The sequence below is a fragment of the Salvelinus fontinalis genome, chromosome 1, assembly GCF_029448725.1.
Source record: "Salvelinus fontinalis isolate EN_2023a chromosome 1, ASM2944872v1, whole genome shotgun sequence".
Taxonomy (NCBI): domain Eukaryota; kingdom Metazoa; phylum Chordata; class Actinopteri; order Salmoniformes; family Salmonidae; genus Salvelinus; species Salvelinus fontinalis.
The window spans coordinates 27,657,595-27,685,296 of NC_074665.1; the positions used below are offsets into that span (position 1 = coordinate 27,657,595).

Genomic DNA, 27,702 nt, shown 5'->3' on the forward strand with positions numbered 1-27,702 from the left:
TTTGATTGCAGACACCCTTGTCAATCAATCTTTACCATGGCCTACATTCTAAATCTTAAAGTGTGATAGGGCCTACAAGCTTCAGCACTATTATCACGTGCAGAAAAAATATTTGATGGACAGAAATCTGTGCGAGAAAGCAATCAGCCTCTGAAATGTCACGCGCTTGAGTCCAGTAAATTGCCCGAGGGCGTCAAGGATTGGACATGAAACAACTGACTGTTGGTGGCTGAAAATATTTAATCCTTTCTGACCATACTATTGTACTATTGGACAATTCACTCATACAAAGTGAAATATATAGTACATCGCACGAATACAAATTTCACTGCTTGTTTTTATCATGCATGGTTAATAGGCTATAGTCTACTGTCTTGGCTGCTGCATTTAATCACAGTAAAAAAAACAAGGCCCGCTGCGTTAATTGTGATAGGTGGAGGTACATGACGTCTAGTCTATACTTACAGTAGGCAAATATGTATATTTTAATTCATGCATTTCCGATGGAAGGCAGTGTAATATTGGAATGCAGCCAATGCATCAATGCCATCCACCACATAGGCCCTGCGCTCAACGTTTCTTTCCAAACATGCTTTCAACAATAATGTGAAGTTTTTATTGCTTTTTTTGAACATGTTGACGTGCTAACCATGATTTTAACGCTATACCGATTGTTTTAATACGTTATTATTATGCTAATTAATGCATACCATAAAGCTGGCGCTTTTATCCAAAGCGACTTATCATGCGTGCAGGCTATGTATGGGTTGCCCCAGGAATCGAACTCACCACAACCCTGGCGTTGCAAGCACCACGCCCTAACAAATGAGCCAAATAGGACTATTGAATTCCTATTATTAGCAAGGCCATATTTCAGAATTCACAAACAGGACAAATTATATAATAATATAACAAATAATCTAGGCCTATATTATTATTAATATTATTATTATCATTATTAATAATGCTAATAATAGTAGTAGTAGTAGAATAGACAGTGGTAGTAGTAGTAGTAGTATCAGTAGACCTATAACTTATAACCTATTCACATAGACACATTTTTTTAACCTTTATTTAACTAGGCAATCAGTTATTTACAATGACGGCCTACAATAACCTAGCAGCCTATAATTACAGGCCTTTAACAAACGCCTCGGGCACACTCTTCACTGGCCTGCACTGGTCTGCAGAGCCCTGTATAACAGATAGGTTACTATTAACAACTCTCTGGAATACAGAGAAATACAAGCTTAAATAATCTTGCTTAATAGGCATGTAGTCAACATAGAAGTGTTTAGTGGAGATTAGGCTAGCCTTACAATTATTTCATTAAGCCTAGTATAAATGTGAAATCATACTCTATGGTGAACCTGACACTATTTTTCCAAATAGTATAAGCCTACTGCAAATACTTTACCTATGAGACAGATCCATATTTGTACATCATGACAGCAAGGCAGTGAGGAGGTGAAATATTTCCCCCTGCGCGCTATGGAGGCTAGCCCTTTGCGCCTGAGTTATAGCGCAGAGGATATTGCACGGCTAAAGGGGATGATGATGTCTCTCTGCCCGGAAGTATTATCAGCCTGATCTACTGCTTGCACAATAGCCTTTATACAACATAGGGCATATCTACACTCACTTGCACGCACGAACCCAAAGGCAGGCTACTGCACACGTTTACGCACAGCCATAGCCATTGCACATGTCGACTTCCTATATCGAAAATTAGGTAACAAGTAAAAACTTATTTTTTTCTCTCGATAGGTTAACTTACATATCATAACTGCAAGCAAATTATCGTGCATTTTACAAAAGTTAATTCAATATGAACCATATTGAACGTAGGCCAATATTTTTTTCAGGCGTCCATTATGTGGTAGCCAAATAAGCTATCCTACCGAAAAATATTCTACAAAAAAAAAATATGTATTTTAATTGCTGATTTAAACGAAAGTCTGGAAGCATTAAGTATTCCAATTCGACTCCTCCCCCCGGCCATGCCCTCTAATTACCGCTGCTCAGCTCGTGCTAAATCCTGCACGGGACCATATATACCCAAAGAGTGACAGAGGGAGAGAAAGTGAGCGGGAGAACGAGTGGGGGAGAAAGAGATAAATTGTTAGTCGTGGCCAATTGCGGCTGTTTTTTTGGGCATCACTGTCCACTGGATGGTTTCATGTTGTGGCTCGTGCGTCACCCCGGAACCGTGGAAAGGAGAAGTGGGACTTTAACTGGGCTCAAAGTCTCCCTACCCTGCGGCAAAGCGACCAACATGCGGTTGCAGAAGCACCTGTGATCGGATTTCCCACAACTTTTAATTTAGTCATAATTATTTTGAAGTTTTAACCAGAGCACAAACAACTCTCCGAAGTGTCACCTGATAAGCTACTATGACCTCCAAAGAGCCCACGGTTATGGAGGACCGGAGACGCAGTGCGCTGAACCAGCTCCCGCCGCCGGCCAACTCCAGCAAGCCCCTGACGCCGTTCAGTATAGAGGACATCCTGAACAAGCCCTCCGTGAAGAGAAGTTACTCCAGCTGCGGTACGGCGCACATGCTCTCCTGCAGCGAGAAGCTGTCCTCTTCAGGTCACAGTCTGTGCAGCCGTGCCCTTTTCACCCAAATCTCCCCACTCTGCGCTCTGGAGGAGCTCGCCAGCAAAACCTTCAAAGGCCTCGAAGTCAGTGTTCTTCAAGCGGCAGAGGGTACGTCTGAACAGTCGCATCTTTGTTTAACCTATGCAGTTATTAGGTACAGACTGTGTAGCCTAGGGTGATTCAGCTTAAGGTCTACAAATGCACCTAACGAAATAGATCAGGTTAGGTCTCTATGTGCGTGTGCTTGCAGTGGGTCTGTGCACACACATTTCTTTCAGAATTTGAGTATTTAATTGAAGCACGATGCATGTTTTTGCATAACGAGCCATGCCAAAACGCTTACAACTGTGAAGGAATTTGAAAATACATGTGGGTATCGAATTGGTTATTTTTATGTGAACAAAAATATATTCAAGCTGAATAGTTCCACCATGTAAACACGAATATTAAGCGTATGCAAAATACTAATCCACATAATATTCATAACTAATGCAATATTTAGTTTAAGATTATTGTCATTAGACCTATTGTATCGCCTTATTATCGTCTGTTATTAATTAGCCTATACGTAGCCTAGCCTATTGGCGATATTGTTGTTATTGTTGGTGGTGGTTTTAGATGAGACATACATACACAGGCCTGTTATTAGTCTAGCGGTTATTTCTGTAAGGTTTCTTGGAGCGACATTATGCCTGGTGATTCACTAAATGCCTATAGGTTAATATTCTTATTCTCTAAATATCATTTCACAGGCCGAGACGGAACGACACTATTCGGTTCGCGGAATAACCCCAAAAAGCGCCGGAAGTCTCGCACGGCCTTCACCAACCACCAGATCTACGAGTTGGAGAAGCGCTTCCTGTACCAGAAGTACCTGAGTCCAGCTGACCGTGACCAGATAGCACAGCAGCTCGGCCTCACCAATGCACAGGTCATCACCTGGTTCCAAAACCGGCGTGCCAAGCTCAAACGCGACCTGGAGGAGATGAAGGCGGACGTGGAGTCGGCCAAAGCCGTGGGCACAGTGTCTTTCGAGAAAATGGCCAAACTAGCCGAGCTGGAGAAATGCGCAGCTAACGGCGCGCTGGGCCCTAACAGATCCGAGTCACCCTCGCTATCGAACCATGAGCATGACACATCTAACAAACTATTATTGTCCTCGCCTCCATCGCCATATACAGACCATGCTAGCAGCAAGGGCTGCTCCGACGATGAGGAGATCGACGTGGATGACTGAGGATTTTACCTTTGTATCTCCCTTTGACCACGACGAAAGTTTGAAGTGCCATTAATGCACCACACGTACTCATGAGGCTTTTATGACGAACACTCAGCATCGCATGGACTCTGCAACGACAGATGCCGGCAGCTGTTGTATTCATCCATTCATTTAACCAACGTGGAATAGTTTAAAGAAAAGCAATGTGTACACTTAATAATCTATCCACAAATGATCTGTCCACACACGCACGCACACACACGCACACAGTCTTACCATTACGGGCTAATGACACTAGCTAGTAACTCAACCTATGAATTATTTTAATGGATGTTTTATTTTAAACGACTGTAATGGTTTGAATATTATAGGGACATTCATATTGAAATACACAAAACATACGGTATGTTAGGCTGTGTGTGTGTGTGTTATAACTTATACGTTAGGCCTACATATGTCAAACGTTTGATAACGATGGGAATACATTTTCTAAAATAATAATCAAAGATAAATCATATTCCATCTGGTTGCTTGTAATATCAGTCACATTTGAATATATTTATAATGGTTTGTATACCTGTAAGTGCCTTTTAATGCCAGAACACAATTTAAAACCTAATATAGGCATATGAAGTGTAATGTATTCCAAAATAAAACATTTCGTTTCTCACTATTCCTATTCATTTTATTGAAGAACATGCCAAAATAGCTAGAAATGTTTTTGTGACCATTGTTAGTTTAATTCCAGCTCTTATTGCAATCCGCATTCTATATAATAATTACATATTTTAGTTGTTTCCAAATATTGGCTCACATTTCGGTCTAATATTAAATTAACATGCACCTCGAGGCAAAGTATCATTTTTTTTTCACATTGAAAATACATTGAACACACTGAAAACCTGCTTTCCGACCCGGCAAAGTGTGTTTTCATTTCCTCAATAGGATTGATGTGAGAAACGACAATCTGGAGCACAGAGAGGAACTCACAAAAACGTCGAGTTCTGGGCCAGCTTCTCCAGGCTGTTTGTGAGTTTTTCACTCACTCTCTGCGTAGAAGCGTGAAACCGGCGGACAAATGAGTACTGCTCCCCGGTGTGACAGCGGCAATGGGGCAAGGGCGAACTCCAGCCGCGCGCAATACGGAGACAAGCGTGTCTCATTCCACATAAAAGGACACAAACGTTTGGAAGCCATATGGTTTCTGACGTTTCCTCACAATTCCAGTCAGTTTGATGGATTGATTAAACCCTCCTTTTTTTTGCTACAAAGGCTGTAATGCATACATAGTTCCTCTGAGGGCATCTGGGCTCGTCATAGCTATCACTGTCGACCCTTTTTTACTCGCGCGTCTTTAACAAGTCTATGCATCACAATTGAAGTCTCATTCTGGAGAGGGGTCTGGTCTGTGCTTTGTGTTTGTGTGAGGGGCTATAAATAATATGTTTGGCTTTTTGGGCGATAGATGTTCCAGCAGTTCATCTTGTGGCCTGGGTGTTTTTCATGCTAACTAGGGAAGTCCCATGTTTAAACGGTGACATTTGTGCGATTGGTAGAGAGCTTTGTTTTCGTTTTGTGTTCTTCTGTTAGCTACCTACGTTTTAAAATCTTTGTCTATTACCTTTTTTTATGAAGCTGAGAGCCTAATAATGTGAACCCAAGATGTTAATAATTTATTATGGAGTTAGATTTAATATATATATATATATATATATATATATATACAAAACGCACTAGGCCTAATAGAAAACTCGCCCTTGAAGTTGAGGATCGATGATAATTCTTCAACCAATTTTATTACAAACTATTATCTAGGCTGCCTACTAGAAACGTATTGTTTTCAGTTAGGCCTAGTTTAATGAAAACCTAATTGCATTCAATCCACATAATTATTATTAGGCTGTCGTCATAATAATAATACTTATCATAATTATTATTATTTTTATTCATTATTATTATTATTATTAGTAGTAGTAGTAATTGTAGTAATAGTAGGAGGAGGCCTAGTAGTAGCGGTAGTAGTAGAAATCATATTATAGGAGGAAGTATTAGTATTGAAATTAGTATTTTCTTTGTTAATATTAGCCTACAATTTGTTTATTATTATCATCATTAGTTTATTTCTACCGTGTATATTGTTGTTAGTAACCTAGTTTATTATTAGGCCTGTTAACAACACTATTTTGATCATGTCATTATAATTATTGTTGTTATTATTAAATTATTCTTGTTGTCATTATTAGGGCTGTGTTATAAATACTCTCTCTAATTTCTTCCATGTAGTGCTATTAGTATTGTTTGGAAAGTTTGTACGTTATTAAAGCAGGCTGCCTTCCCTGCAAAAAATGTTCGCTGCTCAAGATGTCTGGCAGAATAGGCTCGAGGCTGGGTTATAGGCCTGTGACTCGCTCACAGAGGGTAAGCCGACTTTGTCCCATCCCTGAGGCTGAATTAAACTGCGAAAGCCCTACGTTTATGTCACATAAATACCTGATTATTTTTATTAAATAATACAAAATCAAATTATGAAAAAACTAAATCGAATTAAAGGGATACTTCGGGATTTTGGCAATGCCATTTGTCTACTTCCCCAGAGTCAGATGAACTCGTGGATACCATGTCTATGTCTTTGCCTGCAGTTTGAAGGAAGTTTCTAACGAGCGGCAGAGCACAATGACTAGAAGTCAATGGCTATAGCATGCTAGCAGATACTCATAGACTTCCAGGCATTGCGCTAACGCCAGTTAGCATTGGCTTGCGAAACTACCTAACTTATTTTAAACTGGACACAGAGACATACAAATGGTATCCATGAGTTCATCTGACTCTGGGGAAGCAGATAAAGGGTCCCATTGCCAAAATCACAAAGTATCCCTTTAACAATTACAGGCCTTAATTAGCCTATGGATGCATGTGTGGACAATGTTGATTTTCTTACGGTTATCAATATTGTACGCTGCTCTATTCATTTCACAGAGCCACATTTACATTTCGATTGGTTGTGGTGGGTAAAATTTAGGTCGAGGATTTGTTTTTGCACTTTCTTTCAACGTTACTTGACGTGACGTCGCAGAACATATCCTAGAACATATCCTTGAACATATCCTAGAACAGTGAAGCTTCATGTGTTTTTTTAAACGTGTACTTTAGATATATTGCTTCCGCATGGTTTCTGATGTGGATGTCTTTAATGCAGGGTCAAACAGTGACCAGTACAAAGTGTGCTATTCCAGTGAGGCACGTGCGTTCTCTAACGGCAAAGACAAGTACAATCCCCAATACCTCGCTATGGTAATTAATCCACAAGTTTTAAGTGTATTTCAGCTCAGGAGGGAGAAGAAAATCACTAGTTCATTCGGTTGGAAAATTGAAGTTTGATGCATGAATCCCTGCTGAAACAATAGGGTCTGCACCCTTCTCCCCCTCCACTACCCCCTCCTCTCTCTCTCTCTCTCTCTCTCTCTCTCTCTCTCTCTCTCTCTCTCTCTCTCTCTCTCTGTCTCTCTCTCTCAATTCAATTTCAATTTCAATTTCAATTTCAATTTCAATTTCAATTTAAGGGCTTTATTGGCATGGGAAACATATGTTTACTTTGCCAAAGCAAGTGAAATAGATAATAAACAAAAGTGAAATATACAATAACACATTTACAGTAAACATTAGACTTTCAATCTCTCTCTCTCTCTCTCTCTCGGGTCCTAATCACTTGTTTTGATATTTGGTCATTTGATTTGAAATTATCTTTGAAAGTTATCCACAGTTATTTAGGGCTAACAAAGCATTATTTTTGTTTTGCTTGTCCTCTTTTTTAATTCATGTAGGCCCTATCATGCCGCCATATGTCTCTTTCGCTGATAGCAATAGTCTTTTAATTTTATTTATATTTTTCCTTTATTTATTCAGGTTTGTTATTAAGAACACATTTCGCTAACATTAGCCCTAATACAATAGTTTGAAGAATTGGAATGAATAATGGAAATAATCAAGCATTCGATCTTTCAATAATTCCTGGACAAAAATCCTTTCGGTTGAAATAGCTTTTCACCAGGGTAGGATCAAGTGGTCAACATCATAAACAAAGGAAGAAGAAGAATTTGAACGATTCTTGGCTCGACCACGTCCCCCTAGTATAATTTGAAGTGAGAAATAATGTAGATTTAGATGGGTGGAAGCTTGATTAATCACTAAATAGGGTACATTTTAAAGTTTTAGTTATTAAGTTCCTGTACAGCGCCTTAACACTTCGAACTTCAATTTTACAGGCTATTGAACAAAGCATGTCGCTGACAAAATTGATAGATGTATTAATTTACTTTAACCAGAGATTAATTACTATCCACTGAGATAATTATACGAGCATTTTCCCCTTGAATTTGCATATTAATCAAATTCTAGTTGATAATTCAAACGGCAAATGGATTTAGAGGTATTGGATAGGCATAACTCGCAAAAATCTCTCTCCCGGATCTCTTTCTCTCCCTCGGGCTCGGCTCACTCTCCCTTGCGTGCTGCTAAGCGGCTTGTCAAGTGTATTAAAATCTCAGATGCAGAACGAGCTCGCGTGGCTATTTGGTGAAAACAGAAATTGCCTGTCTACTTTTATGATGTGTTCATGCTGGGCAGGCAGATCTCAAGATTTAAAGGGAAAGAGACCTACCGTGTGTGTGTGTGTGTGTGTCTGTGTGTCTGTGTGTCTGTGTGTGTGTGTGTGTGTGTGTGTGTGTGTGTGTGTGTGTCTCTGTGTGTGTGATTATGGAGACCATTTGTTACTACTAACTTCTGTATCCTCTATAACTGTAGAAATGAATATAAATAACTAGCTATTGGTCAAACTTCCATTTTGAACCTTGGAATGTGCAGAACGAAATAATATTCTGTTTATTATCTATATCTAGTGTGCAAGTATGGGGGGGGAGAAATAAAGATGACAAAGGCACCAACAAAATATAGATATATAGGCTGTCAAAATAACCTATATCCAGTGCAGCGAACTGAGTTGAAAGGGAAAACGCCAGGCCAGATAAGGCTATATCAGTTATCAAACAGCCTCAACTATAGACAAATCAACAGTATCCCTACTCCCAGCGTGCTTGCATTGTCCACATTGAAAATATTCAGGTGAAAGCACTCTTATCTAAAGGGCAAAATCTACTTTGTCTGTTCATTTTAGTAGAAGCTTATAGACAAAGACAAAATTGACTGACTATGTGTCTGCCCCACATGCGTTGCAATGGCTCCTCCAGCACAGCTGCTGTCTGCGGCTTACTCTAGGATTTTGGATTCAGAAGACATGAGACAAATCTGTCGTGATCAGTTTAGCGTCGGCACACAGTTCACCGACAGGCAATCCAACGATGACTTTTAAACGGCATGCCTTTTGGTGCTTAGAGATCATATCTTCAAAACACTCTCTTGTGTTTTTATCAGAGCTGTGACAATGCTTTGTTATTGACTTCCTGTGGAAACAGCAGAGATAACCCCCGATCATCAAGACACGGTCATTAGCTATATCAGGAGGCCAAATGGGCATTGATTATAGATCCAACCGTGATGTCGATTACTGTAAATACACTCCCCTGTTCATCTTCATAAACAAGAATGTAAGTTATTGGATCGGGATAAATCATTATTTATGAACACACATCATTCCATTCCAATGTTGAGTTCTTTGGTTTGACTTGGAAATATGAAAGCTATGGCCTACTTGCTAACCCAATGTGCACCAATTCTGTGTCTATAAGTGCATTTGGGTAGCGTGTGTGTGTGTGTGTGTGTGTGTGTGTGTGTGTGTGTGTGTGTGTGTTCGTACGTCAGAGCCTCAGAGGGGTCATCAGTGTACTTTTGTTAAGCATTACTGACTTGTCACCACAGTTATCTCATGACATAGCTGTCATCAGTTGAGTGTTTATGGTGACATAATTCTTGCTAATTGGTCTTCAGTGACATCCTCTGCCTTCGCACCAACATTTTTGACCTTTGGGGTTAATCTAGAGTTACTAGTGCCCCCATGTGACCAGAGATGATAATGTTCACCTGCTATGTGTGCTCAGATACCGCTATCAATGTATGTGTCTTTACTGCCACCTTGTGATGGAGAATGTACATTACACTCTCCTTCATAAAGGAGTGCTGCATTTAAAAAGAAAAACCTTTATTTCACTAGTCAAGTCAGTTAAGAACAAATTCGGACGACGCTGGGCCAACTCTGCGCCGCCCTATGGGACTCCCAATCACGGCCGGTTGTGATACAGCCTGGAATCAAACCAGGGTCTGAGATGCGGTGCCTTAAACCGCTGCGCCACTCGGGAGCCCAAATGGTTCTGCATTCAGGGGAATGGTTTCCTTCCTCTCACACCAAACGCACATAACTATATCTTGAACGAAACAAAGTCAACAGAATTTCATATTTGATATTATCGCGTCCTCTGCAGTTGGAAAAGAAAGTATGACAGTGGGTGAAATCCAGTGGAGGCTGCTGAGGGGAGGACGGCTCATAACAAAGGCTGGAAAGGAGGTAATGGAATGGCATCAAACACATGGAACCCATGTGTTTGATGCATTTGATACAGTCATTACCACAAGCAAGATACAGTAAGAGAAAGATAAATAGGAAAAACACATTTTACCCTTGAGTATGCGGGCTGGTGTGTTGTGTACCCCGCGGGGGAGGGCTGGTGTGTTGTGTACCCTGCGGGGGAGGGCTGGTGTGTTGTGTACCCCGCGGGGGAGGGCTGGTGTGTTGTGTACCCCGCGGGGGAGGGCTGGTGTGTTGTGTACCCTGCGGGGGAGGGCTGGTGTGTTGTGTACCCCGCGGGGGAGGGCTGGGGTGTGTCCAGGCCTGCTGAGCATTGGAGTGTCTGGAAAACAGCTCAGAGATAACCACTGTGTGGACGATTGATGCTCTGGAGATAATACACACACAGTGAGAGACTCAGAGAGATCCAGGCATGTTCCTAGACACAAATGAATAAAGACACACACACTTTAAATATCCACACACAGTGGCAGTCTCTCTAGGAAACATGGAGATACACACACATATGCACACCCTCAGACACAGAAACAGAGACATAGAGACTCACTTGGGGCATACAGACACTCAGAGATACAGTGCATTCGAAAAGTATTCAGACCCCTTGACCTTTTCCACATTTTTATACATTACAGCCTTATTCTAAAATTGATGAAATTGTTTTTTTTTCTCTCATCAACCTGCACACACCCCATAATAACAAAGCGAAAACAGGTTTTCATTTTTTTTGCTAATTTATTAAAAATAAAAAGCTGAAATATCACATTAACATAGTAAGTATTTGGCAGTGATTACATCTTCGAGTCTTCTTGGGTATGACGCTACAAGTTTGGCACACCTGTATTTGGGGAGTTTCTCCCATTCCTCTCTGCAGATCCTCTCAAGATCTGTCAGGATGGATGGGGTGCACAGATATTTTGCAGGTCTTTCCAGAGATGTTTGATCGGGTTCAAGTCCTGGCTCTGGCTGGGCCACTCAAGGACATTCAGAGACTTGTCCCGAAGCCACTCTTGCGTTGTCGTGGCTGTGTGCTTAGGATCGTTGTCCTGTTGAAAGGTGAACATTCACCCCAGTCTCAGGTTCTGCCACAGATATTTATTGGTACCCTTCCCCAGATCTGTGCCTCGACACAATCCTGTCTCTGAGCTCTATGGACAACTCCTTCGACCTCATTGCTTGGTTTTTGCTCTGACATGCACTGTCAACTGTGGGACCTTATATAGACAGGTGTGTGCCTTTCCAAATCATGTCCAATCAATTGACTTTACCACAGGTGGAATCCAATCAAGTTGTAAAAACATCTCAAGGATGATCAATGGAAACAGGATGCATCTGAGCTCAATTTCGAGTCTCATAGCAAAGGGTCTGAATACTTATGTAAATAAGGTATTTCTGTTCATTTTTTAAAATAAAAACCTGTTTTCACTTTGTCATTATGGGGTATTTTGTGTAGATTACTGAGAAAAAAAGTAATATTTAATCCAATGTGGAAAAAGTCAAGGGGTCTGAACACTTTTCAAAGGCACTGTACATAGAGAGTCTGAGAGGTGAGACACACAAACTGCCTGTCAGGCCATCGCTTCGCTGCAGGACAATGACCAAGCACGCACGCACACACACACACACACACACACACACACACACACACACACACACACACACACACACACACACACACACACACAGACAGACAGACAGACAGACAGACAGACAGACAGACAGACAGACAGACAGACAGACAGACAGACAGACAGACAGACAGACAGACAGACAGACAGACAGACAGACAGACAGACAGACAGACAGACAGACAGACAGACAGACAGACAGACAGACAGACAGACAGACAGACAGACAGACAGACAGACAGACAGACAGACAGACAGAGTGGCAGTTGACACAAGCCATTTCAGCAGCAGCTCTTACTTATCTCACATAGTTATGGACCTGTCTGCAGTAATGGCTTGTCAGACTCCCCCCCCCTCCCCCCCCAGAAACCACACAGAAATTGTACTTTACTTTTCATCTAAACTACAGGTTACATAATACTACATAATACAAACAAATACTACATAATAATAAATAATGAAATGTCACCTACACTACCAGTCAAAAGTTTGGACACACCAACTTATTCAAGGGTTTTTCTTTATTTTAATTATTTTCTACATTGTAGAATAATAGTGAAGACATTAAAACTGTGAAATAACACATATGGAATAATGTAGTAACTAAAGAAGTATTAAACAAATCTAAATATATTTTATATTTGAAATTCTTCAAATTAGCCAACCTTCGCCTTGATGACAGCTTTGCACACTCTTGACATTATCATAATCAGCTTCATAAGGTAGTCACCTGGAATGCATTTCAATTATCAGATGTGCCTTGTTAAAAGTGAATTTGTGGAATTTCTTTCTTTCTTAATGCGTTTGAGCCAATCAGTTGTGTTGTGTATACAGAAGATAGCGTTTGGTAACAGACCAGGTTCATATTATGGTAAGAACAGCTCAAATAAGCAAAGAGAAACGACAATCCATCATTACCTTAAGATATGAAGGTCAGTCAATACGGAACATTTCAAGAACTTTGAAAGTTTCTTCAAGTGCAGTCGCAAAAACTGTCAAGCGCTATGATGAAACTGGGTCTCATGAGGACCACCACAGGAAAGGAAGATCCAGAGTTACCTCTGCTGCGGAGGATAAGTTAATTAGAATCACCAGCCTCAGAAATTGCAGCTCAAATAAATGCTTCACAGAGTTCAAGTAACAGACACATCTCAACATCAACTGTTCAGAGGAGACTGTGTGAATCAGGCCTTCATGGTCGAATTGCTGCAAAAAAAAACACTACTAAAGGACCCCAATAATAATAAGAGACTTGTTTGGGCCAAGAAACACATGCAATGTACAATAGACCGCTGGAAATCTGTCCTTTGGTCTGATGAGTCCAAATTTGAGATGTTTGGTTCCACCCGCCGTGTCTTTGAGAGACGCAGAGTAAGTGAACGGATGATCTCCTTATGTGTGGTTTCCACCGTGAAGCATGGAGGAGGAGGTATGATGGTGTGGGGGTGCTTTGCTGGTGCTACTGTCTGTGATTTATTTAGAATTCAAGGCACATTTAACCAGAATGGCTACCACAGCATTCTGCAGCGATACACCATCCCATCTGGTTCGCGCTTAGTGGGACAGTTTTTTTTTCAACAGTACAATGACCTAAAACACCCCTCCAGGCTGTGTAAGGGCTATTTGACCAAGAAGGAGAGTGATGGAGTGCTGCATCAGATCATCTGGCCTCCACAATCACCCGACTTCAACCCAATTGAGATGGTTTGGGATGAGTTGGACCGCAGAGTGAAGGAAAAGCAGCCAACAAGTGCCCAGCACATGTGGGAACTCCTTCATGACTGTTGGAAAAGCATTCCTCATGAAGCTGGTTGAGAGAATGCCAAGAGTATGCAACACTGTCATCAAGGCAAAGGGTGGCTACTTTGAAGAATATAAAATATTAAATGTACACTTTTTCTGGTTATTACATGATTCCATATGTGTCATTTCATAGTTTTTTATGTCTTCACTATTATTCTACAATGTAGACAATCGTAAAAAATAAACAAAACCCTTTGAATGAGTAGGTGTGTCCAAACTTTTGACTGGGACTGTATATCTGTTCATCCGTCTAGGTATCCTGCTCAAGATTTTCTCATCGACTCGTTGTCTGTTCTCTACTCTTTTTCTCCACCAGAGGGAAGTAGAGGGAATATTCTTACCAGTGACACAGAAAAAAACCTTCTTATTCATATCATGTAAAGCTCTTACCATGCCCATGCAAGGAGCTTTATTATAATGTCTAATTTATATTCACATGAATAAAAGGCAATGGAATTATGCATGCCTTATGAAAACATATTACTCTCTATCATATTGCATTTTGCTGCATGGTAAATAATTGATATGGATATTTTACAACAACAAAAAAGGCTAATATTTCATTGTCAATATGACAAATAAAGGTCACATTTTTCTTTTCATGTTTTTCTTTTCATGTAATAAGAGACAGTTGAGCAGCGTATCTCTCAAAGTTGTCAAAACAAAATAGTAGAAAGCACTAGAAAATAATCCCAGTATTATCTACAGAATTCCACTCCAAACAGGAGATAATACCGCTTTTCTCAGTCGCGTACGAGCAATTTTTGGGATGTCTGTTTCGAGATGTGTTTCTGTTTCGAGATGTATCTATAGCAGAACAGCAATGATCAAATGCTCAAATACATTTACAGAACTTCTGATCATTGTCTTGCCTTAGTACCTGACTTGCATACCTTAGACCGCCTTTTGCAATCAGTAACATTTCAACTAACTATCTACTAATCCTAACCCTAGCCCTAACCCTAACCTTAACTCTCACCCTAACCCTTATTTTAAACCTCACCCTAACTGTAACCGATGGTTGATAGAATGAACATCTGTAGAGCATCTACGGATGGACTATCAAGACTATCCAAATAAAGTGTCACAAATGTGTGCAATTGTGTTCACTGTTTCAGGTAATCAGTAAATACCACAACACAAAACTCTAAATCACCCCATCAGTGTCATACCATGTACAATACATGGAAATATCTAGTCAAAGGGGACTGTCTGTTTTTTTTCTTATTTTTTTTTACAGTATTGCGGACATGCAGAGATGAAGATAGGTTGCTTCCACGTAACTTTAGCTTACTCCTCATCATTTCCAACATTGTGACCTTCCTTACATTATAGAGCGTTGCTTTGGTGTGGATTGAGGCCTATACATTCATATCAGTTGTGTTCCTCCATTGTATTGACCTGTCCTTATTTCTATAGTGGATTGTGTTTCTGTTCAACAATGGAACGTCTACAAAACAATGAGCAAACCAACATTTGTATTGATTACATGGAATTGGATTGTGATGATACCAATGAATGAATCCTGCACACAATGTGCTTAGCCTATTTATATATAGATTTGTTTAATCCGGAGTAATATTTAATATGATGTTTATGAATTTTTGTGTGAAATAAGCATAAAAGGACAGTAATTTCCCATCATTCTGCACCTTATCAATTTTGATCGTCATGATTTAGTGACTGCAAAGAAAATGTATTGATCTACTGGGATTTCTAAAACACAGACTAACTTTCTGTTTTGCCTGCTTTGACTCAAGAGATAAGTACGGTTGCCATTTTTTTTGTATACATAGGCAGTCGTGTCCTTTTGATGAATGTATTTAAGATTTTGAGAAGGCATAATTGTTCCAAAAAATGCTTAATAAAGGCCTACATGATTGAGAAACTGTAATTAATTACTGTGTGGTATTGTTTATTGGTTTAGCACGTGTAATTATTTGTGAGGATATGAGTTTGTATGTTTGAATATGTGGTTATGCGATTTTGGGGTTTGTTTGCAGTTGAGGGATTTAAAGGTTAGGCTAGTTGGTGTGCATATATGAGTACAGTATCAGTCAATGTAACTTTGTGAGGTTTTGCGTTTGTTATACATTGATGCACCACCATATATAACACTTTAAATGGACCTATGATTATATGTATGTTACTGTAGCCTCTTATGGGTTAAGTGCTGTTTAGAATGAGCTCTTCTCCTGCGTGCACATTCTGATCTAAGCTTTACTTAACACTGACTCTGATTTATATCTCAGTCCACACCATTCACTCTGTCTTGGAACAATACTCCGACTGTGTTCCCCTGTAGCGACAGAATCAGAGAGAGCGGGAATTGAGGGACAGAAAGGGTGTATGTGTGTGTGTGTGTGTGTGTGTGTGTGTGTGTGTGTGTGTGTGTGTGTGTGTGTGTGTGTGTGTGTGTGTGTGTGTGTGTGTGTGTGTGTGTGTGTGTGTGTGTGTGTACACTTGTGCATGCATATGCAGTGGTACCTGCGCTCTGTCTTCATGTGTCAGGGCCTCTGACAATGAGATCTATCTTGCAGTGGGTAGGAGAGTGGGAAGTGGGGGATTGAAAGAGAAATAGAGAAAGAGGAGACAGTAATTAAACTTCTTGGTGGACGCTGTGTTACTCAAATACTGCCAGCAGCGGGCGGAGTGATGGAGATGGTAGGAGGAGTTGGAGGAGAGAGATGTAAAGAGGAGTGTGTGTGTGTGTGACACTTTTATTACCAGCAAAGCGATGCAATATCCTGTCTAGGGGGCTGGGCCACAGTGACAATGGTGTCCTAATTTGCCTTAAAGTGAAGCCGTCTGCTGTGGCATCAACCACAAGCACAGTCCCAAACACAATGAGACAACGAACAGGCCCTGCCTCAGTATACATTATGACCTCATCTTGATTTACGAAGGTTTCACCGTAGGCTCATGCACTATTGCATCCAGTCTATGTCATCACATACGGTCACAATTAAGTTGTACCTTTGATATATTAGAGAGATAATCCATTTCCACGTCAAAGGTTTGACAGTGATTCTGTTTCCCCCCGTTTAAGATTCCGAATGGAAATCATACAAGCAGCCACCCGCCCCCACACACATGTAGTCAGTCACTTTCTCTTTTTTGAATCTGTGCTGTTGAATCCCTGTTGGATCATCTATTTGCGGCGGGGTCTACTCTTACAGTTTTGCACGGATTGTCTTCCTTTTAGGCTCAAAGGATGCGCCCTCTGCGATGCGCCCTCCCTCCGTGTTGCTTTAAGATTGGCCGAGCAGGGAGAGAGAGAGGTGGGCGATGGTAAGGAGGGGTTGGTATTGGGGCCAGGGCCAGCTTTGAGAGGGTAATCCATCTCCATCACTTAAATGATTAGCCCCATTAATCTGCTGTAAACTAATAAAGTAAACACGATACCCTCCACTCCGGTAGCCTCTCTCTTCTCTCTGAGTACTGGACTGAGCTTCATTAAGTCTTTAGTACATTAATATGTCTTCATGTCCTCCTGCCGTTCCCATCACCTGGTGCTGTGGTCCCCTGGGACAATGGTAGCGGTCTCTCTCTCTCTCTGATTGAGAGGACAAGAGGATGTAGTCTGCCTTGGGTGTGTGATGTAAGTGTGATGTGCGTGTGTGCGTGCGTTTGTGTGTGTGCGATGTGACGAGTGCTGTGGATTTAATTTGCGGTGCGAGGCTCAGATGGCCCCCGCGGTCGCCACGGTAATTTGGCTGATCAGGTTAGAGAGCCGTTGCCGCGGCGCGGTGATCAATCATCCTGGTGTCACGGCGACAGAGGCCCGATAGGCGTTGACTCCACCTGCCTGGCGTGAACTTGCTGTAATTGGCTCTAGATTGATGCTGGGATGTTTTCCTGTGATGTCAAACAAAAGTTTGGACAATTAAAGGCAGTTAAAGTCGCGGGCCCCATGCGGCACCCGGCGCCCATTCCCCCCCCACCGGGGCTGTTGGAGGTGTTTACGCTGTCACTGGGTGGCATGATGACAACATCAGGACAAGTTAGACAGTTGGCTGGTGGCTTTGCCTGCCTGAAGTTACTGGGGAAAGAGAGGAGCGAGGATGTAGAGAGGAGAGAGAGGCGTGTGTAAAGATATGTAAAGCTATGTGGCGTGGACGTGTTTGTAGAAATATAGAAAAGATACCTTACCGGACCCCCAGCCATTCCATTTATTTGATCTATTCCAGTGCTAGCACACCTGATTCAGCTTGTCAACTAATCAACAAGCCTTTGACTAGATCAATCAGGTGGTCTAGTTCAGGGCTGCCACACAATGGTGAAACGTTTGGGGTTCCCCTAAGCAACAGGGAGTGTGCGTGTGAGTGTGTGTGTGTGGACAGAGGGGTCTGGGCTGTTTTAAACTCTGACACTGTTTATCTTGCTGAGTGACGCAGACACTATTGACCCAAACAGATCGTAACTCTTTCACAACGCACTCACACAGCCCTTCCGTAGTCCGACAAAACACGCACACTTCAGGCTTCCGTGAACTCACACAGAGACACACACTCTGACACATTCAGTGCCAAATCGTCTAAACAGAATCTGTATGAGAGAGATGGATGCAGGTGCTTAACAGCTGGACAGACGTTTTACGGGGACCATTAGATCGACACTGGCTTCGGCTCTGTGGAGTGTTATGAGTGATTACTTTTTAGAGTTCCTCAGACTGTTCTATGAGGAGAGCAACATTTGATATCACTTACAATCACATGCCACCAGATATGATATCAGATACAGTAGAAATCCTACGTAGCATGTTGTTCTCATGTTTTGGGTGTTAGTGTCAGGTTAGGGTTAGGGTTAGGGTTAGGGCTCTTTATGACTCCTCAGTAAGTGTTTTCCCTCCTGCTTCCTGTTGCGGATCGGAAGGTGCTGTCTCCGCGTCTTTTACCCCCCCCCATCAGGGATATTTATTTGCTAAGCCATGGGCATTGTGGTATTACAGGCTCAAGTTTGTAGTATGATTAGTCATTTACAGTAAGTTAGTGTTCACATGCAACACTAAGTCAATGGGAATCCCAGGATTGGGTTGACATTTTCAGGAATCGTAGATGTCATGATCAAGTGCCTAACTGTGAAATGTCAATCATTCATGCTCAGTGTACTGCTGTAATGTAACTAGTCAGAGTTCATGTTGCCCTTGTGGTGTGTAGTTTGAGAGGATTTCCTTTTTTTTTTGGTATAAATACCAGTAACTCATTTTAGACTACTTTTAGAATCGCACCAATACGGGGTATAGATACTCTAGTGACCAAAATGGTATCAAAGTAACTACAAGTCATAAGGACAACTACATAGACTGTATTAAGTGTTGCCGTGTAACCCTATCCTGTTGTTGTGTGGCGGTGTTGTGTCTAGGGGCTTCTGTTTGCTCGTTTGTTGTTCCTCTCTGGTTCTAGGTGACGCTGCTTGGCCTCTGATCTGGGCTGACCTGAGATCTGTTTGTTTTGGTTCTCTGTGTCCATTAACCCAATTAGAGCTGACCTCTGACCCCACAGAGAGAGCTGTCTGTCACATCATGCTCCTGTAAAGACAGAGGCACCGCAGCACAGCACAGACCGGCTCTCTGACCGGCTCTCTGTCTCTTTATCTTTGTCTGCACACACTGTCTACTGTCTCTTTTTCTCTCTGTCTGCATTCACTTTCTACTGTCTCTCTATTTCTCGCTGTCTGTATGCACTTCCTACTTTCTCTCGGTCTTTCTCTCTCTTTTTTTCGTCCTGCTCCTCTTTCCCTCTCTCTCTTTCTCTCTTTCAAACACGTGCATATTGACAGAGAGATAGACAGACAGACAGAAAGGCAGAAAGCAGGCAGCTAAACACATTGGCACAGACATACAGAAACAGATAGACAGAAACAGACACACAGACAGAAACAGACAGAGGAATGCAGACAGCAGTGTTTTAATGAAGTGAGGGATAGGATCTGAGCCGGACTCAGACAGGTCTGTAATAGTGTTTTGGATAAGGGAGGCTGAGGGCTGAGGCATGGATCAGTTGTTGCAGCTCATCCTCCCACTAAGTGTGACTAGAGAGACACTGCAGCCCTATCAGAGGGGCCTTTAAGCTAGCCATGGGCCCCTGGGGCAACACAGGCACCAGGCAGTCTGTGTGTGTGTGTTTGTGCGGGTGTGGCTGTGTGTGTTTGGGCTGGATGCTTGTTTGTTTTGGTATATGTTGCTGTGTAATTGGGAGGGCCGTGCAATGAGGCCAAACCGGTAAACAGTGAAACATCCTACCTGTCCAAATCACTGTGACGACAAGTTAGTGTTTCTGTGCGTGGGTGTGTGTGGGTATCTTCGTGTGTGTGTGGGCTGGCTGAAAGATCTGCAGTCTGGTTGTGTGTGTGTTCACTCCAAAGCTACTGCAGTATTAATGTATGCCACAACACAATGTTTACAGTGTGAAAAAATGAAAATCTGACTGGGAAGATTTATTAGTATTTTTTCATTGCAGTTTTATATTTGTGTATGTATCTATTAGGGATCTCCCTTAGCCAAGGCAGCAGCTACTATTCATGGGGTCCAAACACATTTGTAATAGCTGTCGCTCTCCTCATCCTCAGATGAGGTGAGGAGAGAAGGATCTTCGGACCAAAATGCGGAGTCAGGGAAATAAGCCATTTTTATTACAAATACGACGTAGACTAAACAAAACAAAACACTTTCAAAACTTACAAAATAACAAAACGACGTTGACGCAACCTGAACATAAACTTACATAGACAAACGTAAACTCACGAACAGGAACGGACATCGAAACATACGAACAGCCAAACAGCTCCAAAAGTGAATACATCGAAACAACACGAAGACATCACAGGAGACAATCACCCACCAACAAACAGTGAGAAATGCCCTACCTAAATATGACTCTTGATTAGAGGAAAATGCAAACCACCTGCCTCTAATCAAGAGCCATACTGTCACGTTCCTGACCTATTTATGTTAGTTTTTGTGTGTTAGTTGGTCAGGACGTGAGGTTGGGTGGGCATTCTATGTTATCTGTTTCTATGTTGGTTTAGGGTTGCCTGGTATGGCTCTCAATTGGAGGCAGGTGTTTGGCGTTCCTCTAATTGAGAGTCATATTTAGGTAGGCGGTTCACAGTGTTTGTTTGTGGGTGGTTGTCTCCTGTGTCTGTGTCAATGTTTGCACCATACGGGACTGTTTACGGTTTGTTCATTTCATTTAGTCTGTTCCTGTTCATTTCGTTCTTCACGTTGTATGTAAGTTCGTCGTTCAGGTCTGTCTACTTTCGTTTTGTTATTTTGTATCATTTTCAAGTATAGTTCGTTTTGTCTTATTAAATAAATTCATCATGTCATTTCAACGCGCTGCACCTTGGTTCAATCCCTGCTCCTCCTCTTCTGATGAAGAGGAGGAGGATTATCGTAACAGAACCACCCACCAAATGTCCAGAACCAAGCAGTGTGACTACGAGCAGCGACCAAATAATCAGGACTCGTGGACTTGGGACGATGTTCTGGATGGAAAGGGTGTCTACACATGGGAGGAGATCCTAGCTGGTAGAGATCGCCTCCCATGGGAACAGCTGGAGGCACTGAGGAGAGCGGAGGCTACCGGAGAGAGGAACCGGAGCTATGAGGGAACGCGTCTGGCACGGAAGCCGAAAAAGCCCGTGAGTAACTCCCAAAAATTTCTTGGGGGGGGGCTAAAGGGTAGTGGGCCAAGGGCAGGTAGGAGACCTGCGCCCACTTCCCAGGCTCACCGTGGAGAGCGGGAGTACGGGCAGGCGCCGTGTTACGCAGTAGAGCGCACGGTGTCTCCTGTACGAGTGCATAGCCCGGTGCGGGTTATTCCACCTCCCCGCACTGGGAGGGCTAGATTGGGTATTGAGCCAGGTGTCATGAGGCCGGCTCAACGCATCTGGTCACCAGTGCGTCTCCTCGGGCCGGCATACATGGCACCGGCCTTACGCATGGTTTCTCCGGTTCGCCTACATAGGCCGGTGCGGGTTATTCCACCTCCCCGCACTGGTCGGGCAACCGGGAGCATTCAACCAGGTAAGGTCGGGCAGGCTCAATGCTCAAGAGAGCCAGTACGCCTCCACGGTCCGGTATTTCCGGCACCACCTCCCCGCCCCAGCCTAGTACCTACAGTGTATACACTACACACTAGGCTACCAGTGCGTATCCTGAGCCCTGTTCCTCCTCCACGCACTCTCCCTGTAGTGCGTGTATCTAGCCCGGTGCCTCCAGTTCCGGTCCCACGCACTAAGCTACCAGTGCGTCTCCAGAGCCCTGAACCCACTGTATCTTCTCCCCCTACTAATCCTGATGTGCTTGTCCTCAGCCCGGTGTCACCAGTGCCGGTACCACGCATCAGGGATAGAGTAGGCTTTGAGAATACAGTGTGCCCTGTCCCTGCTCCCCGCACTAGTAGGAAGGTGCTTATCATTAGCACGGTGCCTCCAGTTCCGGCACCACGCACCAGGTCTACAGTGCGCCATATCCGGCCAGAGCCATCCGTCTCCCCAGCGCCATCTGAGCCATCCGTCTCCCCAGCGCCATCTGAGCCATCCGTCTTCCCAGCGCCATCTGAGCCATCTGTCTCCTCAGCGCCATCTGAGCCATCCGTCTCCCCAGCGCCATCTGAGCCATCCGTCTGCCAGGAGCCTGCAAAGCCGCCCGTCTGCCATGAGCCTGCAAAGCCGCCCGTCTGCCATGAGCCTACAGAGCCGTCAGCCAGACAGGAGCCGCTAGAGCCATCAGCCAGACAGGAGCCGCTAGAGCCGTCAGCCAGACAGGATCTGCCAGAGCCGCCAACCAGACAGGATCTGCCAGAGCCGCCAACCAGACAGGATCTGCCAGAGCCGCCAACCAGACAGGATCTGCCAGAGCCGCCAACCAGACAGGATCTGCCAGAGCCGCCAACCAGACAGGATCTGCCAGAGCCGCCAGCGAGCCATGAGCAGCCAGAGCCGTCAGAGCGCCATGAGCAGCCAGAGCCGTCAAAGAGCCATGAGCAGCCAGAGCCGTCAGTGAGCCATGAGCAGCCAGAGCCGTCAGAGAGCCATGAGCAGCCAGAGCCGTCAGAGCGCCATGAGCGTCGTGAGCCGTCAGCCTGCCATGAGCGTCGAGAGCCGTCAGCCTGCCATGAGCGTCGAGAGCCGTCAGCCTGCCATGAGCGTCGAGAGCCGTCAGCCTGCCATGAGCGTCGAGAGCCGTCAGCCTGCCATGAGCGTCGAGAGCCGTCAGCCTGCCATGAGCGTCGAGAGCCGTCAGCCAGCCATGAGCATCGAGAGTCGTCAGTCAGCCATGAGCTGCCCTTCAGCCTGAAAAGGCTGGATACCCAGAACTGCCCATCAGTCCAGAGCTGTCTCTCTGTCCGGAGCTGCCTTTCAGTCCGGAGTTGCCCCTCTATCCTAATCTCCCTCTCTATCTTCATCTATCTCTATAGTCTTATCTATCCCTCTATCTTGATTTATCTCTCTGTCCTGGTGTTATCCTTATTTAATATATTATTAAGAGAATTGTGTGGGGGAAGAAAGAGGTTGGACATTCTATGTTGGAGGAAGTTAGGATGGATTATGGTGGGGTGGGAACCGCGCCCGGAGCCTGAGCCACCACCGTGGTTAGATGCCCACCCAGACCCTCCCCTAGACTTTGTGCTGGTGCGTCCGGAGTTCGCACCTTGTGGGGGGGGTACTGTCACGTTCCTGACCTATTTATGTTAGTTTTTGTGTGTTAGTTGGTCAGGACGTGAGGTTGGGTGGGCATTCTATGTTATCTGTTTCTATGTTGGTTTAGGGTTGCCTGGTATGGCTCTCAATTGGAGGCAGGTGTTTGGCGTTCCTCTAATTGAGAGTCATATTTAGGTAGGCGGTTCACAGTGTTTGTTTGTGGGTGGTTGTCTCCTGTGTCTGTGTCAATGTTTGCACCATACGGGACTGTTTACGGTTTGTTCATTTCATTTAGTCTGTTCCTGTTCATTTCGTTCTTCACGTTGTATGTAAGTTCGTCGTTCAGGTCTGTCTACTTTCGTTTTGTTATTTTGTATCATTTTCAAGTATAGTTCGTTTTGTCTTATTAAATAAATTCATCATGTCATTTCAACGCGCTGCACCTTGGTTCAATCCCTGCTCCTCCTCTTCTGATGAAGAGGAGGAGGATTATCGTAACACATACCAGGCAAACCGAAACCAACATAGAAACAGATAACATAGACTGCCCACCCAAAACACATGCCCTGACCAAAAACACATAAAAACTAACATAAATAGGTCAGGACTGTTACAGTACCCCCCCCCCCCAAGGTGCGAACGCCGGGCGCACCAGCACAAAGTCCAGGGGAGGGTCCGGGTGGGCAGTTGACCACGGTGGTGGTTCCGGTTCAGGACGCTGTCCCCGCACCACCATAGTCACTCCCCTCTTCTTTCTACCCCTTCTAATGCCCACCCTAACACTACCTTCCCCTAAATAAACAGCTAGCACCAGGACAAGGGGCAGCACCGGGACAAGGGGTAGCACCGGGACAAGGGGCAGCACCAGAACAAGGGGCAGCACCAGGATAAGGACCATCACTGGAATAAGGGGCAGCACCGGGACAAGGGGCAGCACCGGGACAAGGGGCAGCACCGGGACAAGGGGCAGCACCGGGACAAGGGGCAGCACCGGGACAAGGGGCAACACCGGGACAAGGGGCAACACCGGGACAAGGGGCAGATCCCGGCTGAAGGACTCTGGCAGGTCCTGTTTGGACGGCTCTGGCAGGTCCATGCAGGCTGACGGCTCTCGACGCTCATGGCATACTGACGGCTCTCTACGCTCATGGCAGGCTGACGGCTCTCGACGCTCATGGCAGGCTGACGGCTCTCGACGCTCATGGCAGGCTGACGGCTCTCGACGCTCATGGCTCTCTGACGGCTCTGGCTGCTCATGGCTCTCTGACGGCTCTGGCTGCTCATGGCTCTCTGACGGCTCTGGCTGCTCATGGCTCTCTGGCGGCTCTGGCTGCTCATGGCTCTCTGACGGCTCTGGCTGCTCATGGCTCGCTGGCGGCTCTGGCAGATCCTGTCTGGTTGGCGGCTCTGGCAGATCCTGTCTGGTTGGCGGCTCTGGCAGATCCTGTCTGGTTGGCGGCTCTGGCAGATCCTGTCTGGTTGGCGGCTCTGGCAGATCCTGTCTGGCGGGCGGCTCTAGCGGCTCCTGTCTGGCTGACGGCTCTAGCGGCTCCTGTCTGGCGGATGGCTCTGTAGGCTCATGGCAGACGGGCGGCTTTGCAGGCTCATGGCAGACGGGCGGCTTTGCAGGCTCCTGGCAGACGGATGACTCAGATGGCGCTGGGGAGACGGATGGCTCAGATGGCGCTGGGGAGACGGATGGCTCAGATGGCGCTGGGGAGACGGATGGCTCAGATGGCGCTGGGGAGACGGATGGCTCAGATGGCGCTGGGGAGACGGATGGCTCAGATGGCGCTGGGGAGACGGATGGCTCAGATGGCGCTGGGGAGACGGATGGCTCTGGCCGGATACGGCGCACTGTAGACCTGGTGCGTGGTGCCGGAACTGGAGGCACCGGGCTAATGATAAGCACCTTCCTACTAGTGCGTGGAGCAGAGACAGGGCACACTGAACTCTCAAAGCGTACTCTATACCTGGTGCGTGGTACCGGCACTGGTGGCACCTGGCTGAGGGCACGCACCTCAGGACTAGTACGGGGAGAAGTGACAGTGTGTACAGGACTTGGGAGACGCACAGGTGGCTTAGTGCGTGGTGCCGGAACTGGAGGCACCGAACTGGATACACGCACTATAGGGAGAGTGCGTGGAGGAGGAACAGGGCTCTGGAAATGCACTGGTAGCCTAGTGCGTAATATAGGCACTGTAGGTACTAGGCTGGGGCGGGGAGGTGGCGCCGGGAATACCGGACCGTGCAGGCGTACTGGCTCTCTTGAGCATTGAGCCTGCCCAACCTTACCTGGTTGAATGCTCCCGGTCGCCCTGCCAGTGCGGCGAGGTGGAATAGCCCGCACTGGGCTATGCAGGCGAACCGGGGAAACCATGCGTAAGGCAGGTGCCATGTATACCGGCCCGAGGAGACGCACTGGAGACCAGACGCGTTGAGCCGGCCTCATGACACCTGGCTCAATGCCCAATCTAGCCCTACCAGTGCGAGGAGGTGGAATAACCCGCACTGGGCTATGCACTCGTACAGGAGACACCGTGCGCTCTACTGCGTAACACGGTGTCTGCCCGTACTCCCGCTCTCCACGGTTAGCCTGGGAAGTGGGCGCAGGTCTCCTACCTGCCCTTGGCCCACTACCCTTTAGCCCCCCCCAAGAAATTTTTGGGAGTTACTCACGGGCTTTTCGGGCTTCCGTGCAAGACGTGTCCCCTCATAATTCCGGTTACGAGCTTGAATCTCCGGCTTCCATCCACGTCTCCTAGCTGCCTCCTCATACCAGCGCCGCTCCGCCTTCGCTGCTTCCAATTCCTCCTTTGGACGGCGATATTCCCCTGGTTGAGCCCAAGGTCCTCTACCGTCCAAAATCTCCTCCCAAGTCCAAAAGTCCTTATTGCTCCGTCGAGCATTCCCATACCGCTTGGTCTCTGTATTTTGGTGGGTGATTCTGTAATAGCTGTCGCTCTCCTCATCCTCAGATGAGGTGAGGAGAGAAGGATCTTCGGACCAAAATGCGGAGTCAGGGAAATAAGCCATTTTTATTACAAATACGACGTAGACTAAACAAAACAAAACACTTTCAAAACTTACAAAATAACAAAACGACGTTGACGCAACCTGAACATAAACTTACATAGACAAACGTAAACTCACGAACAGGAACGGACATCGAAACATACGAACAGCCAAACAGCTCCAAAAGTGAATACATCGAAACAACACGAAGACATCACAGGAGACAATCACCCACCAACAAACAGTGAGAAATGCCCTACCTAAATATGACTCTTGATTAGAGGAAAATGCAAACCACCTGCCTCTAATCAAGAGCCATACCAGGCAAACCGAAACCAACATAGAAACAGATAACATAGACTGCCCACCCAAAACACATGCCCTGACCAAAAACACATAAAAACTAACATAAATAGGTCAGGACTGTTACAACATTAAGGCACTTACATGACACATAAAACAAAAGATAAAACATTACATCATATAACATTATTACACCACCACAATATAAAATGTATAATACCACCATACTACAATGTGTGTCTCTTCACATTCCCTGCTGTTCCATAAGGTGCATTTTTATCCGTTTTTTAAATCTGGTTCTACTGTTCACATCAGCTACCTGATGTGGAATAGAGTTCCATGTAGTCCTGGCTCTATGTAGTACTGTGTGCCTCCCATTGTCTGTTCTTGACTTGGGGGTTGTGAAGAGACCTCTGGTGACATGTCTTGTGGGGTATATTTTTTTACCTTTATTTAGGCAAGTGAGTTAAGAACAAATTCTTATTTACAACAACAGCCTAGGAACAGCAGGTTAACTGCCTTGTTCAGGGGCAGAACAACAGATTTTTACCTTGTCAGCTCGGGGGGATTCGATCTTGCAACCTTCTGGTTACTAGTCCAGCACTCTAACCACTAGGCTACCTGCCGCCCCGTATGCATGGGTGTCCGAGCTGGGTGCTAGTAGTTTAAACAGACAGGTCGGTGCATTCAGCATGTCAACACTTCTTACAAAAATAAGTAGTGATGAAGTCAACCTCTCCTCCACTTTGAGTCATAAGAGATTGACACGCATATCATTAATGTTAGATCCCCGTGTACATTTAAGGGCCAGCCGTGCTGCCCTGTTCTGAGCCAATTGTAATTTTCAGAAGTCCCTCTTTGTGGCACCTGACAACACTACTGAACAGTAGTCCAGGTATGACAAAACTAGAGCCTGTAGGACCTGCCTTGTTGATAGTGTTGTTAAAAAGGCA

The 27,702-nt window shown here is 44.8% G+C and overlaps 1 protein-coding gene across 1 annotated transcript; it reads left to right on the forward strand.

Annotated features, from left to right (window-relative positions):
* Positions 1–2,010: 2,010 nt before the first annotated feature.
* On the forward strand, positions 2,011–4,493 carry LOC129852630 (transcription factor LBX1-like). Its single transcript, XM_055918291.1, has 2 exons — positions 2,011–2,709; positions 3,354–4,493. Exons 1-2 carry the CDS (start codon positions 2,394–2,396, stop codon positions 3,836–3,838), a joined length of 801 nt encoding a protein of 266 aa, XP_055774266.1. The 5' UTR covers positions 2,011–2,393; the 3' UTR covers positions 3,839–4,493.
* Positions 4,494–27,702: the final 23,209 nt, after the last annotated feature.